Here is a 16,413-nt window from a genome sequence, read left to right as displayed (position 1 = left end):
AATGCCTCAAGAACTTCAGGTATGAAACAGCTCCATTTCATGCAGGTCATGAGAATGAACCCTTGAGGTCAGCCTGCAATTCTGATGTTCTCGATACTACCAGAAGTAGATCTCTTTCATGTAGCAAGTTTTCAGGTGAAATGTACTTGGCCACAGTGGGATGTGGGTTACAGTGCTTTTCTTCTTAATCCACCTTCTCTGGTTTCTAACTCAACATCCCTCTCAATTCTATCATGCCCATTTCACAGGTGGTGAAACTGAGGTAGAATGGCATGTAACTTTGTGACCTGACACACCGTAGCCCATCAGGTTCCTCTGTCCATGGAATTCTCCAGGCAAGAATACTGGGGTGAGTAGCCATTTCCTCCTCCAGGGTATCTTCTCAATCCAGGAATCGAACCCAGGTCTCCTGTATTGCAGGTGGATTCTTTACAGTCTGAGCCAGCAGGGAAGCCCTTTGGAGACAAGAGAGGTGATGCCAGACCTGGAAGCTCTGACCTGGCTGGCTGCTCCTTGCACCAGGCTCTGCCCACCCAATTGCCTCTGCTCACACTGCCCCACAAGGCACTGCTGGCCGTGTAAGAGCCACATGTCCCCATCTCCTCTGGAAGAGGTCTGCTCAGGATCCCATGACCAAATGTGTCCCACTCAATTTTCCTTCCTTGTCAAAGGGACACTAATGGTTCCATGGCTCCCTTCTTCTGAAATCAAAGCCCTTTGCAAACTCTCCCATTAATTTATATAAACTGTCTAGTAAGTAAAGTGAACTCAGGAAATATTTCAGAGATGAAAGCCAGAGACAAACAGGGTACTGCGCAAGGTCCCATAAACAGCTGTATTGCCCAAGTTCCTACAAACTGTTACCGCAGGCCAGAGTCCTGTCCTCCTGCTGGTATTCTGACTTCACAAATGACACCAGGGAGAGATGAGAGTAGCGTTTAGTTATAACGTTATCTGAGCTGCAGAGATTACAAGTCCAGGTAAGCCGCCAATCACCTTGGCCCTCCCCAGTCCCTGCCTCTGGGTAGAGGTGCCTCACAAAGATGCCCGCTGACCTGAGGAGTAGGCAAGTTCCATCTTACAAGATTTATTGAGGCATTGCCCATCCCTGCAAGTTACGGACGCCTTTGCTTCAGAAGTCCACAGACATCGCCTGATCCCAAGACACCCAGGGAGGCTGAGAGCAACAAGCATGTCTCATAATTTGTAGAGGGGGTTGGGGATAGGGGCGGAGAACAGACAGTATTCTTCCCAGGCCCACAAAGCAAGTACCCCCAAAGTCTGGGGGTACCCATTTGCTGCCATCAGTGTTCTGCCTCTGGATCATCCAAAGTGGCAGAGGAATCCAGACCAGTGCTTCTCAAAGTGGCCACAACCCCCAGGGAAGCCATCAAGCAGAGGACGGGGTGGGGGAAAGGGTTTCGGAGAAGCTCTTTGGGGATACATAGGCCATCTGCTTTTGCCTCTGGAGCCCTAACAACTCCAGTGACCTCACCCCTTGGCACTGAGGCCCTGGACTGGACCCCCTCCCACTTACCACGGTGCCCAGAATGAGGCTGGGCACTTTTCAGGCAGTACCTGGGGACTGCCCAGGGGAGGGGCCAAGAGAGAAGAGGCGAGGTGAGGAGAGGCAAGCCCCTTGATGGCAAGGAGAGTCCTCGTTGGCTGTTGTATCTCGAGGGCCTGGCAGAGGCTGACACACAGCGCAGAGAATGCTAAGAAAAACAGCAAGTGGCAGGGAGCTGGCTGGTGGGCAAGTCACACGGGACACGGGGCTATGAGGACGGGGCTTTTTCTATTTTCAGCCTTCATTCATTTATTCCTGCTTCGCTGAATGAACATTTAAGGAACAGTTACTACAAGGCAAGGACAGAACAGGGCTCCAGATGAAAGCAGGAAGGATAAAGTCGGAGCAGAGGGAGGGGAATAAATGTTTACTAACTTCTGATTACATACCAGACACAGACTTACATTAAAACTGATGCTCTCTAGGAACTCAGTTTGGTTTTTTAAAAAGAAACACTTCACCACGAAGCATAGTGAACACAGGTGAGAGTGGAGTGAGGAGTTGGTAGGTGGTCAGCTCTGAGGGGTGGGGGTGCTGGGGGCCCAGGAGGCCTCCCTATAGGGGAGACTGGTGTTGGAACAGGAGTCAGAGGGTCGGGGGCAGGCAACAGCAAGGCTGCCAGGGAAGCCACTCACAGAGCATCCACAGGTACAGAGACAACAGCTCTTTGGGGGTGCTACCTCCCACCCTAAGGACATCAGACTGGGACGAGGAGGGAAAGGAACAGGTGCTGATCTGTGTTCCCTCCACGGACAAGAGACAATGTACCACCGATTGCTCACTAACTGAGAAAGAAAGTTTCTCTTTTCTTTTCCTTTCCTTTCCTTCCTTCCTGGCTTTCTTTTTTCTCCTCTAAGCTTTCACCCCCACATAGCTCACAAACCCAGATGCCTACACAAGCCAGGCAGGAGTGTCAGAGACCGTCTCCCCTGAAAGCTCCATCCCAGCTCGGGCACCTCCTGAGGAGGGCGGGCCCAGCGTGACCAGACCTGCCTGGTCTCCAAGGGAGGCTAGAAACCCACAACGCTGTGACGTCTCCCCATTTTTAAATTTCAGTAACCAGTTCAAAGTTGTAACAACCACTGGGTGAGCTGTGGTTTGTCACCTGACATCAACGCCGTACCCTCCATGAGCGACGCCTGCGAGGACAGAGGCCACAGAAGGAGGAAGGCACGTGTGAGAGGGGTGGGGAGACAGACACTTCTCAGGCGTCCTGGGGCCCAGCTTCTGCCTGGTGTAGGGGCTGACCAAGCTGGAGCAGCGCCAGCCAGAGACAAGGAGGCAGTTTCCAAGTGCGACCCTGGGCCTTGCCAACCCTCACAGCATGGGGAGGGGTCACGAACTCTCCAGCCACTGGTTCTGCTGCAGTCTTGCCCTCATCTTCTTTCCACTACTCTCTATCTTAATGAAATCGAGCTACGTACCTTGAACACAGGAAACACGATCGAGTGGAAGATAATGAGGCCCCGAAGTGACTACACAACCCCCGGTGGATGGAGGCCAGAGCACTGCCCTTGGTCACTGGTGGGACGCCTGCCAGGCCTCAGCTCAGGGCAGCGCTCCAGATCTGACCTCAAGCGGGAAAACAGCAAGGTACTGATGGCTCCCGCTCAATGAGGACCTATCCTGGGACTGTTCAGCTCAACAACAAATACTTTCAACTGATATTAGATCCTGTACAAGGATAAACTTGCCGGGTGGAGGGGAGGGTGGGGTATGGGGAGGAAAGACTGAAAGCATTACTCAGCATTTTCTAAGCAGGAGGGTGCTCAGATCAGAGTAAGGTGTGCAACCCTGGAGATGGCTGGCAGTGCCCCTCACCCCTTGCTTCTGCATAAACAATTAGTGCTAGGTCTCTTCCTGCTGGGTGCAGAACAGGAACAGAATTTGGGGACTGAGGTCCTAGGTTTGCGCTTTGGCTCCTCAGCTCCTTAGCTGTGTGACCTTGAACACATCCCTTAACCTCAGTTTCCTCATCTTTAAAATGGGCAGCATGATGATAATCCCACCTTGGGGGCTGCATGTGTGCCTGGCATGAGCAAGCAGCCCTGAGAGGGCTTTGTCATCTCCTGAGTCCAGAATAAATATTAATCATTCTGCCTCGTGGGGGAAAATCCGATGATTTGAGGTGACTCCTGACTCTCCAGGGTTCAATACTGAGTTAAGGAAATAACTGCCATTTCTGAACCATAACCCATAACTCTGACTGAGCCAATGCTTCTGTTTTCCTGGCTCCACCAGGAGCTAAAGCACTGACTCTGATCACTCCCCTCCTCACCCTTACCAGCCAAACTTTCCTTGCCAACTACTTCAAGCCTGAAATCACACTGCAAGGAGAGTTGTAAAAGCCTTGGATTTTCTTGTCACTTTCTCACATCTCCCTAGGGCAGCACAAGAAGCTGTTACCAAGGCAACCTGCATAGTTCAATCTCCACGTGTTATCTGTTATCTGGAAATGGCCCCATTTCTCCCCTTGTGACAAAAACACCTGTGGCTGCCTTAGAAACCTTTCTAAGCCTGCTGCTTATGAGGAAATATGTTCTGATCTGATTAAGTTTTCTTCTCCCAGGACAATTTCAACTGTTAAATCAAGTAAGCAGTCACCTAACTTCCCACAGGACTTGACAAAAGCAAACCACCCATCATGTATTTCTCACTTGCTCCCAAACACCATGGAACTGACCTGCCTTGACAATCTGAAAAGGTGGTATGTACCAGAAGTCTTCCAGAAGGGAGACTTCTTTTGTTTTCTTTCTTTCTAAGGAATTTCTGGAGTTGGGATTGGGGTCGGAGATCCCTCCATACTTCCCAGTGCTAAATAGTTAAAACAGTGTGAAAGGCAGTGGAAAAAATTCAAGGCTTGAGAGTCCAATATTCTGGATTTAAATCCCAGGTTGACCTTTTACTGGGCTTTAGACAGTAAAGAATCTGCCTGCAATGCAGGAGACCCAGGTTTGATCCCTGAGTTGGGAAGATACCCTGGGGAAGACTGGAATGGCTACCCACTCCAGTGTTCTTGTCTGGAGAATTCCATGGACAGGCAGAGGAGCCTGGCAGGATACAGTGCATGGGGTTGCAAAGACTCAGACATGACTGAGCAACTAACACAGCAACTTGACCTTTTACTAGTTTTGTGACCTTGGGCAAATTATTCAGCTTCCTAATTCTGTTTCTTACCGGTAACATGGGAGTAAATCTACCAACTTCATGGAGTGGTTATAAGAGTTTAGCAAGAAATAAACATGAAAACTTCTGGAGGTGCTAGGAAAACCACCAAGCCAGCGCTAGGTAGCATTAACTCATGCACTCTCACACTTTTTCAAAACTTATTGTTGCAAAATGCTGCCTGACAACCCAGCCAGGCTCCCAGCTAGGCCCATGTGGGAGAACTCTGAAAGAACAGGTTCCAGAAGGCAGCAAAGGATATGGCTTTCTGAAACAGACTCCAGACCAATCTGAACAAAGGTCCACAAACATAAGGGGGCCCATACATCTATGGGAGATGTATGGTCTCTCAGGACAAGGCTTTTGGAGGACATTATCATCAGTACACTAATATTTACATGACTGGATGCTCTTCAGGTCCCTGAATAACTCCATCTGATGTCTCTTTCCCCAGAGACAGGTTCCAAGTGAGAAGACCCAGGGATGATGAGCCATTTACTATGTCAAGTGCAGGAAGGCACCCTTATCACCTTTCTTCTCCCCAAACTAGATTCCCCTCCCGACTTCCACTTCCAGCAGCCTTCCATACTCACTGCTCCTCTCCAGGCTAGTTCCCTCACCTCTGAGGTCCACCACCAGGTTTGATCTAGTCATTGTTCAAATGTCTTTTAGGTGCATCCATTGCTACCCTTCCACAAACTCCAAAATGGGACTTCCTACCTCCAAATTGCCAGGCACCTAAGGATTAATGTTTTTTAAACACTGCTTCTAACTCCATCCAACCTTCCCTGAAGCTCACCATCTATTTGGTTTCCCCTTCTCTCTTCTGTTTCTCTCCCCAACACCTTGGCTGGAAAGAGTCTAAGCACAGCCTGACATGCTGTCAGGACCTGCATCTCCATCCTCTTTCCCCGTGTGCCTCCTGAGCCCACTCCTGATGCTTTCCAAAACTTTATCAACCCCCCAGCACTCAGGACACGTCATAGAGGCCATGCTCTGGGCGAAGGGGTAGGGGAAGAGCCCCACTCTCCCAGCTCAGTCTTTCCACTGACATCATGCAGGTCCCCAAAGCACCTTCCAGGAAGGCAGTTGGAAAACCATACCCCTAAGCCCTCACTCCTGTTAATCCCCACTGTCCCCTCCACCACCTGCCTTATCCCCCGTCCTCCAGCTGGGATGCTCACCAGCAGGGCACAGAGGGAGGGAGGGAGGGAGGGAGGCCTCTGCACAGTAAATGGTACATGGTTTTCACAGAGCACATGGGAAAGCTGGAGTGGTCTTTGGGAGAAGCAGTAAGGAGGGGCAGAGGCGGCTTACTTCATCCCCCTACACCTCGGTCTCATCTGTAACACAGGAGTTTTACAAGGACAAATGAGTTGGTCCTGGGGAAAACTAATGCCCTGTTCTCAGGCCGGGCTCAATAAAGGGTCATGATTCTTATTACCACGGCTGAGTTCCCACACTCAGCTCATTCTGATGTTTGTAACTCAAGCCCTTCTCACATGGACACTAAGGAGAGAAAACCTCAGATTCCTCCAGAGACCACATCAGTCAACAGAACGACAGAACTCAGATGGCTGGATGGAACTCAGATCAATAGCGTTCAGCGAGGACTTCCCTGGTGGCGCAGATGGTAAAGCGTCTGCCTACAATGTGGGAGAGCTGGGTTCAATCCCTGGGTTGGGAAGATCCTCGGGAGAAGGAAATGGCAACCCACTCCAGTACTCTTGCCTGGAAAATCCCATGGATGGAGTAGTGTGGTAGCTTACAATACAGTTCATGGGGTCGCAAAGAGTTGGACACGACTGAGCGACTTCACTTCAGTCAATACAATGGCCAAAAAAAAAAATAGGTCATCTAACAAGTAGTCCATTCTGGAAACTTTCCAACAGTAAAACACAACCCAGCCACTTAAGAGAAGCCTCCTGCTTGTCTGCCCTGTGGCTCTGATGTGAAAATAAAAACATCCTAAGCTACTTCACATAGAACTTTCATTTCTTTTTATTCCATCCCAACTGCTGAGATGACTCAGAAAGGATCTCTCTCTGCGGCTGGCAGTCTTCCACCCTACCCCACACTTTCTCATCTGCACACCAGGCTGAGCAAACAGGTTCAACCATCCTAAGGATCAAGATGAAGGTTAAGCCAAAGACACACTCAGGGCAAATAATAGGAATCTGTACAGGGTCACACTAGTGTGTCTGTTTTACTTCCAAGATGAGGAGCCTCACTTTCCAGGCTGACCTGAGGTCATCCTAGGCTGGTATAGAGTGAGGCCAGCTCCAGACCCTACCTCTGCCAGCCATGTCCGACCCTACAAATTTCTGGGTCCAGCAGAGGCAGGTAGGTGTGTTGGGGGGGGGGCAACAGTGTAGCCACTGAAAAAGAGAAACCAGGCCTGAGCCTCCTCAATTCTACTCAAGACTCAGGCAGCAACCTACAGAGGCCATCACCACACAGGTGAGGAGGGCACAGCTGTATCAGCACCACAGTGAGCTCTAGACTCCTCTCCCTCCTAGTGCAGAAAGTCCACAGGAGCCAGGGTCTCCGGCAGCTTCCGCCTCGTTTTAGCAGACTCAGCCTTCTCCAGCACTCTTCCACATCCCCCAGGAAAATCCAGAGAGCACAGTCAATCAGGGCTGCTGAAAACTGGTTTTTAAAACACCCAGTGTTTGGTATCACGTTCAAAATCTTGTGCTCTTCAGCTTGGCATTCAAGGCCCTGTACCAGCAGAGCCCAGGCCTCCTCTTCCAGCTATATCTCCCTCCACTCCTCCACGGGCTGTGGACTCCACCTGACTCTCTATCTATTCCCAGAACAAACTAAATGCTTCCGATCACCTGGCAAATATTCCTCATCTAAAAAGATCAATAGGCTGGGGACCCTGTCCTCTGGGAACCCCAAGATTTGCCGCTCTGCCTTTGCTCTTACTATTCTGTCCTCCTAGCCTGGAATTTCTTCCCTATACCTTCTGTAGCTTGAAAATGCTTGGTGATCCTTTATTGTCAGCTATCTTGGAAGTACTCCTTGCTCTTTTCCCAAAGACATCATCCTGCCCGCCCATGGTGCTCTTTATATGGAGTGAAGTGAAAGTATTAGTCACTCAGATGTCCAACTCTTTGCAACCCCATGGACTGTAGCCTTCTAGGCTCCTCTATCCATGAGATTCTCCAGCCAAGAATACTGGAGTGGCTAGCCATTCCCTTCTCCAGGGGACCTTCTCGACCCAGGGATTGAACCCAGGTCTCCCACACTGTAGGCAGATTTTTTACTGTCTGAGCTACCAGGGAAGCCCAACACACCATGCAGCAATTACTAGGTAGGAATCAGCATGATTCTCCAGCAAGACTGGGAGACTGCCAAGGGCCCAGCATATGTCTCATCTATGTCTGCCTGCCTGCGCCAAGGTCAAGGCCTAGGCATGCACGAGGTCTTCAGTGAGTGCTGATGGCAGAGGGACCTTCTGTTTTTGGCAGACTCAGAGCAGGGACCAGACTTACTCTCCTGCCTCAAACAACTCCAAACCAGACAAAATAAATGTAACAACAGTTTCCAGACACTGGATGTGAGGCAGCAGAGGATGGATTCCTCAGACGGTCAGAGCAAACGAGGTTAGTTCTTCCTGTCCCAACTCTAGACAGTTTCCAGGCCATGGCACAGGGAGGGGGTATCCAAGCAAAGTGCAACAGTCTCTCCAAGTTGGGAAGAGACAGCTGGGACTCTAGGTAGCCAGAGTTCACGGGAGAGAGATACACACAGAGAGATCTCTGGAAATCTGCAGGAGATCTCCCTCCAGGTTTCTGCTGAGTGTTGATAGTACTGGTCAGGATTAGAGTGAACAATCCTTGAGCCTCACATTGCGCCAAGACTAATTTGTGCCCCCACCCAACAGAGTGGAATTACCTTGTAATTCATACAACATCAGTAGTGCACTGAACATGGTATTGCTTGGTAGTGTGAAAATTAATGCTGGTATAAAGGCTGGTCTCAGCTATCACTGCTGAATAGTGAGCCTTCAACATATCACACTATTTTCAAGTAACTTAACAGTGTCCTCAAACAATTCCAAGACTATTTATAAAAATTCAAAAGTAACCAGAACCCAACAGGGTAAAAAGTAACCAGAACCCAACAGGGCAAAATTCCCAACATTCAACATCTAAACAAAAATTTTCAAATATACCAAGAAGAAAATATAATCCATAATGAGGGGAAAACCAATCAATAGAAACAGATTCAAAAATATAGATAATATAACTAGCACATGAGGACATTAATATGGTTCCTATAACCATCTTCCATATACTCAAAATGCAAAAGAAGATTAAGCATGTTAAGCAGTGACAAGAAAATTAAAAAAAAAAGACCCAAATCAAACTTCTAGAAATGGAAACTACAAATGTCTGATGTAAATACCATACCATATGGAAATAACAGCAGATTAGGCACTACAGAAGAAAAGATTAATGATCTTGAAGAAACAGAAACTATGCAAAACAACCACACACACACAGACACACACACATACAGACACACAAACACACACACAAACACACACACATACACACACACATACACACACACAAACTGAGGGAAAAGTAAATGGAGCATCAGACAGCTGTGGAACAACTTTAAGAATACTAAAATACATGTGACTGCATTTTCCAAAAAGGGGAGAGAGAACAGAATAGAGAAAATCCCTAAAGAATGACTAGCTGAAAAATCTTCCAAATTTGATGAAAGCTTTAAACTCACAGATACAAAAATTCAATTAACTCAACCACCAGAAATATGAAAACTACCCAAAAAGTGAAAGTGCAAGTCACTCAGTCATGTTCGACTCTTTGTGACCCCATGGACTAAACAGTCCATGAAGTTCTCCAGGCCAGAATATTGGAGTGGGTAGCTTTTCCCTTCTCCAGGGGATCTTCTGAACCCAGGGGTCAAACCCAGGTCTCCCGCATTGCAGGTGGATTCTTTACCAGCTGAGCTACAAGGAAAACCCAAAACTATTCAAGGCACACAATAATTCAATCATTTAAAATTAGTCATAAAAGAAAAGTGGCCAGAAGGAAAAAAGAGAGATATGAACAGATGAACTTCATAAAATAAAAATGACAGTAGATTACTCATATGAAACAATGTAAGCCAAAAGACACCAGAACCACATCTTAAAATGCTGAGAAAAATATAATTGATTTAGTGACATGTATGACAACAAGAGTATAAAGGCCAGGAGGGAGGAAATGAGAATATACTATGGTAAGGTTTTTATACTACATGTAAAATAATACAAGATCACTTGCTTATCATGAATCTATCATGATAGATATCATGAATCTTAAAGCAACTACATAAAAAAAAAAACCTAATAAACTGACAAAGGCAATAAAATGGAATTTTTTAAAAAAACTACTCAATCCCAAATAACTGAAGAAAAAAAAAAGTGATATAAGAAGAAAAAACATAGGACGGATTGAAAACAAACAGCCAGATGATAGAGTTAAATCCAACCAGAGTTAACCCATCAGAGGTAAACCTAGCACAGAGATGTACCCTGGGCCCCAGATGCCAGCAGATCCCCCATGCACAGCACTACACAGTGAAAACAGAATCCGCCAGGCCCCAGCACCCAGCATCCCATGTGCCTCACACTTAAGGCCTGTCCCGCAGGTGACTGCACCCCACTGAGGAGACTCTGACAGGATGCTCTCCAGATGGGTAGACTCACACTTCATCCTGGACTCAGAGCACGCCTGTCAGAGGGAACTGTAATGAAAACATCCCAGTTGACATGCTCAGGTTAAATTAAAATGCACGATCTGAAGCAAGATGGTGCAGTACAAAGACTTTGAGAGTTAAACTTGACTTCAGTAATAACCACATTAAATGTAAATGGGCTAAACATCCCAATTAAAAGGCAGAAATTATAAGGCTGAATTTACAAAATGCAAAACTCATCTATATGCTGCCTACAAGAACTTCACTTTAAACGTAAAGACACAAACAATTCAAAAGCAAAAGGATGTAAAGAGACATACCACACAAACACTGATTTTTAAAATACCTATCCATTTATTTAATTGTGGTAAAATATACATAACATTTTCCACTTAAAACATTTAATGTGTACAGTTTTGTAACATTAAATACAATCACACTGTTGTACAACCATCACCACCATCTACCTCCAGAACTTTTTCATTATCTCAGACTGAAACTTGTACTTCTTAAACATTAATTTCCATTCCTCCCTTTCCTCTGCCCTTGACAACGATCATTCTTTCTGATTTTACGAATTTACTACTCAGTCACTAAGTCATGACCACCTCTTTGCAACCCCATGGACTGTAGCCCGCCAGACTCCTCTGTCTATGGGATCTCCCAGGCAAGAATACTGGAGTGGGTTGCCATTTCCTTTTCCAGGGGATCTTCCTGACCCAGGGGTGAACCGGAATCTTCTGCATTGTTAGGAGGATCATTTATCCTTTAGTGACTGACTTGTTTCACTTAGCATTATTGCTTCAACTTTCATCCATGTTGTCAAAACTTTCCTTCATTCTTAAAGCTGAATGATGTTCTGCTGTGTGCAGGTACCACCTTCAGTTTACCCATTCATCTGTCAGTGAACACTTGGGTTGCTTCTACCTTTTGGTTATTGTGAATGATGCTGCCAGAAACACTGGTGTACAAATACCTGAGTCTGTTTACACTTCTTCAGGGTATATTTAGGGTATATTGGAGAAGGAAATGGCAACCCACTCCAGTGTTCTTGCCTGGAGAATCCCAGGGACGGAGGAGTCTGATGGGCTGCCGTCTATGGGGTCTCACAGAGTCGGACACGACTGAAGCGACTTAGCAGCAGGGTATATACTCAGAATTGGAATTGCTAGATTACATGGTAATTCTATCTTTAATTTTTTGAGGAATTGCCATACTGTTTTCCACAGCAGCTGTACACTTTATACATTTCCACCAGCAATACAAGAAAGGGATCCGTCTGAGCCACTGGGCTTCCCTGGTGGCTCAGATGGTAAAGAGTCTGCCTGCAATGCAGGAGACCCAGGTTCAATCCCTGGGTCAGGAAGATGCCCTGAAGAAGGAAATGGCAACCCACTCAAATATTCTTGCCTGGAAAATTCCATGGACAGAGGAGCCTGGCAGGCTATAGTCCACGGAGTCGCAAAGAGTTGGACACGACTGAGCCACTGACACTTGCCAATACTTCAGATGGTTTTCTTTTTTCTTTAACAATTGTTATTCTAATGAGTGAGAAGTGGTATCTCTTTGTCATTTGATTCGCATTTCCCTAATGACTAGTGATATTGAGTATCTTCATGTACTTATTGGCCATTGGCATATCATCCTTGGAGAAATGTCTATTCGAGACCTTTGTCAAATTTAACCTGGTTGTTTTTTCATTGTTGAGCTGTAGAAGTTCTTCAAATATTCTATCAGTCCACTAGCACTAATTGTTTTTAAGTTGGATTGGCTATATTAATACAACACAAAGCAGATTTCAGAACAAAGACTATTACCAGGGGTTAAAATGGTTATTTCATGATAAAGGAGGTCAATTGATCAAAAGAACCTAACACTCCTAAATGTTGATATGGAACAGTGAATTATAACAATTCAAATCATACAAAGTACATCCTCCGTTTACAAGAAAATTAACTTAGAAATCAATGTTCACTGGACGAAAGACGAATAAAGTAATAGCATAATGCTGACTTTCCTCTTTTACTACTTGTAGTTCTGCCCAGGAAGGAGCAGATAAATTAGCAAGACGTACATGTCTTCAATGCTAGGCACACCTGACCTGGGTCCTTTGTTTCATTTCTCTCTTCTCCCCACCCTGAACTCCAAGGACTGCACTTGTAAGCCACAGCTAAATCACAACAATCAAAGCTGTCTGGTGTTTGCTCAAGACTTTCACATAAACCAGTGAAAAGGAAGAGAAATGCAGTGGAGCAAACACCTGCTAAATAAACCTCCTTTATAGTCCCCAAACCTCAGAGACACTGTGGCCGTTACAGAGGTCTCTCTGTCATAGGGCAACTATGCAGAAATAAACTGGAGCCTTCTGAAAACTCCAAACTCTAAGGAGAAACTAAACAATTTCCGGACAGAGATCCACTCAGATTAAAACAAGGTCTTTGCTGACCTGATTAGGTCAGTCTGGAAAAACCCTACCAGGACTGGACAACAGTGTCCAAGAGATGATTCATACAGCTGGTTACTCTGATGCCCTTTTCATAGCAGATTAGCAAATTACATAGCAATAAGCAAAGAAGACAATAAGAACCCTTAGAAAAAATTTCACTTCCAAGCTCAACAAATCTACAAACTTCTTTTTTGTAAAGCAGTGCTTCCAAACTTGCCTTACAGTAAGAATCACCGAGTTCAAGTGTTAAAAATACAAATTCCTATGTCCTTCTGGGCTTCCCTGGTGACTCAGTCGGTAAAGAATCCGCCTGCAATACGGGAGACCTGGGTTTGATCCCTGGAGGAGGGCATGGCAATCCACTCCATTATTCTTGCCTGGAGAATCTCCATAGACAGAGGAGCCTAGTGGGATACAGTCCACGGGATTGCAAAAAGCTGGACATGACTGAGTGACTAAGCACAGAAACAGCACATGCCCTAGAAAACCTAAGCAAGAATATCTGGAGGTGGGGCTCCATATGTTTGACAAGCATTATAGATGCTTCTCAACAGTCAGCAAATACATTAGCTTGGAAATAAGGCTCATGGGTTAAAACTCCCAATGTGGCCACTTACTGGCTGCAGCACTCTACCTAACATCTCTAGGTCTCCCTCACTTCATCGGCAAAATGGGCTCATCACCTACCTTGAACTGTTTCCAGAATCCTTATATGTTCACAAAGCCCCTAGAACACTGCCAAAAGCACATGGCAGCAAGGTAAGAAATCAGAGCTACTGCTACCTTGAAAACAAAAAAGCCATAAAAGCTGTCCAAATGAAATCTACTAAGAAAATTTTCAATCTAATGGAAACTACAAAGGCATCAAGCCAGATTTCTCGCATAATCTAGGGGGGAAAGCTTTTCTAGGCACTATGACTGCCAAGAATGCTAACTTTCTCACTCAAGGGTCCAGAACTTCACTACAAGTCCTCACTCCCATCCAGAACCAGAGCTCAGGCCTGCACAGGGTCAGAGCTTTGGACAACAATCATAGAAAGTCTTTCCTTCCCAAGTCCCTCTGTCACCACCACCTCCAGCTCTAGGACCAACAGTCACAGACCTGAAAGTCAAGTGGAAGCACCTTGGGTGCACCAGTAAGAGATGGGACTCCTGGGTAAGAGGCAGGCAGCCAATGAAGAGGGTGGGAAAGGCCTCAGTCACCAACAGTATTACTAGGACACTGCCGAAGTCTGTGAAGTTTCCAGAGCTAAGGCTGGACATTCTCAGGGTGAGTGACCCAGATATTGGGAGCTGAAAAAGCACTGACTTGCTGAAACCCTGAGGTGCAGAGTCAAACACACACCCACTCACCCACCCTCTTGGAACCCAGGAGGAACCAGGCACACGTTGGAGATACACAAGCACCCATGACCTTTGTACCCAGCCAGCCCAGAACTAGGGATTGGTCAGTGATGCTGGGACAAGAATACAGGACAAGAACAGATCCAAGCTGCAAAGGTCGATCCTCATTGCCCTGGAGAAAGGGCACAACTCAAAGGGTTACAGACCAGAGCGTCCCTTGGACTCCACTCTGCAGCTAGACTGCCGCTGGCAAGTCAGACCACACTCTTATACCTCTTTCCCCACCTGTATGATGGGCAACCTGGTTCTATGTCACCAGAAGTGTGTCCAGCAAGACGCTCAAGTACGGGACGGAGGGTGAAAAGGGAACAGTGACGGGTGAAGCGGGGCTAGACACCGGACCTGCGCGGGGAGCTCGGGCACTGCCTCCCTCCCGCGGTCCCACTGCACCAGGCTGGAGCGCCGGTCCCGGCGGGAGTCACGCGTCCCTCGCGCCCAATCACCAGCCTCTGCCAGGTGAGGCGGGCACGCCGGGGGACGCACCGGGAGCGACGGCCAGCGCCGCCCCCATTCCCTTCCTCGCCCCTCCCCAGGTCCGACTCACGTACCCAAAGCCGCCTCCGCAGCCGCCACAGCCGTCGGGGGGTTAAATCGCAGCCCAAGCCCACATTTCCGGAATCGACGAGGCCCGCCCCCCCACGCCGGAAGTGACCCCTTCAACGTCCGGGCGCTGGGAGCCGAGTCCCACGTCACTCTTCCCGCAGCACGTTGGGCGCGCCGCAGGCCTCTGTGTCACCACGATAGCGTACCCCCCCACCCCCAGCACCCCCGGGAACACTCGCCGCCACCCGGGGGACCACACCCACAGGAGGGCCCACGGGACCCCTCCCGTGAGAGGGGAGCCTGGCCCCGCCCCCACAGGCCATTGCCCCGCCCCCAGGAGGGACACCGCCCATTGGGCGGAACCAAGGAGGCCCTGGGCGGGCGTGCCTGTGCAGGCATCCGCAGATTCTGCGACAGGAGAGAGATGGTCTCCTTTTTTTGTTTGTTTCAAACAGTGCCTGACCTTGAGGGTGAGGCACAGAGTGGCCCAAAGGAGACCTGAAGGGAAACGAATGGAATTTCAGCACCAAGGGTACTCCCTCGACGGTCTGAGCTCAGACTTGGGAACCCCCACGCCAGGACTGAAGTGATCAGTGTCCTAAGTGTCCCTAAGCAAACAGCTGCTGCTGCTAAGTCGCTTCAGTCATGTCCGACTCTGTGCGACCCCATAGACGGCAGCCCACCAGGCTCCGCCGTCCCTGGGATTCTCCAGGCAAGAATACTGGAGTGGGTTGCCATTTCCTTCTCCAATGCATGAAAGGGAAAAGTGAAAGTGAAGTCGCTCAGTCGTGTCCGACTCTCTGCGACCCCATCGACTGCAGCTTACCAGGCTCCTCCGTCCATGGGATTTTCTAGGCAAGAGTACTGGAGTGGGGTGCCATTGCCTTCTCCAAGCAAACAGCAGTGGCTGTCAAACTGGAACTGACTGGCGGGCTCCTCAAAACAACTGAGTAGCTTCCTGAAAAGTAACCTGTTTCCCAAGGCCCTCATTCGTTCATTTCAGTTGCTCAGTCGTGTCCCACTCTTTGCAACCCCATGGACTGCAGCACACCAGGCCTCCCTGTCCATCACCAAATCCCAGAGCTCACTCAAACTCATGTCCGTTGCGTCGGTGACGCCATTCAGCTATCTCATCTTCTGTCGTCCCCTTCTCCTCCTGCGTTCAGTCTTGCCTAGCATCAGGGGCTTTTCTAAGGAGTCAGTTCTTCTCATCAGGTGGCCAAAGTATTGGAGCTTCAGCTTCAGCATCAGTCCTTCCAATGAATATTCAGGGTTGATTTCCTTTAGGATTGACTGATTTGATCTCCTTGTTGTCCAGGGGACCCTCAAGAGTCTTCTCCAACACCACAGTCCAAAAGTATCAATTCTTTGGTGCTCAGCTTTCTTTATAGTCCAATTCTCACATCCATACATGACTCCTGGAAAAAATCATAGCTTTGACTAGACGGACCTTTGTCAGCAAAGTAATGTCTCTGCTTCTTAATATGCTGTGTAGGTTTGTCATAGCTTTTCTTCTAAGGAGAAAGCACCTTTTAATTTCATGGCTGCAGTCACCAACTGCAGTGAC

General features: G+C 47.8%; 1 protein-coding gene across 3 annotated transcripts in view; it reads right to left on the bottom strand.

The window, feature by feature from the left end:
- Positions 1–16,018, bottom strand: part of VPS37C (VPS37C subunit of ESCRT-I) — a 30,687-nt gene extending 14,669 nt beyond the window's left edge. For 2 of the 3 annotated variants that reach the window (XM_081536295.1, XM_081536293.1), the window contains exon 1: positions 14,852–14,923. Coding sequence is in view for 1 of the 3 variants with exons in the window: in XM_081536292.1 (XP_081392418.1) it covers positions 15,935–15,944 (10 nt within the window). In the remaining 2 variants the exon portion in view is untranslated. Of the gene's footprint in view, positions 1–14,851; positions 14,924–15,934 lie in introns of those variants that run through there. The other variant, XM_081536292.1, reaches the window with a different exon arrangement.
- Between the last annotated feature and the right edge of the window lie 395 nt (positions 16,019–16,413).

The sequence above is a fragment of the Giraffa tippelskirchi genome, chromosome 10 (genome assembly GCF_054371585.1).
Source record: "Giraffa tippelskirchi isolate mGirTip1 chromosome 10, T2T-mGirTip1v1.2.pri, whole genome shotgun sequence".
Classification (NCBI taxonomy): Eukaryota; Metazoa; Chordata; class Mammalia; order Artiodactyla; family Giraffidae; genus Giraffa; species Giraffa tippelskirchi.
Note: the sequence above shows the minus strand (reverse complement) of the source record. Positions and strands in the feature narration are given on the sequence as shown.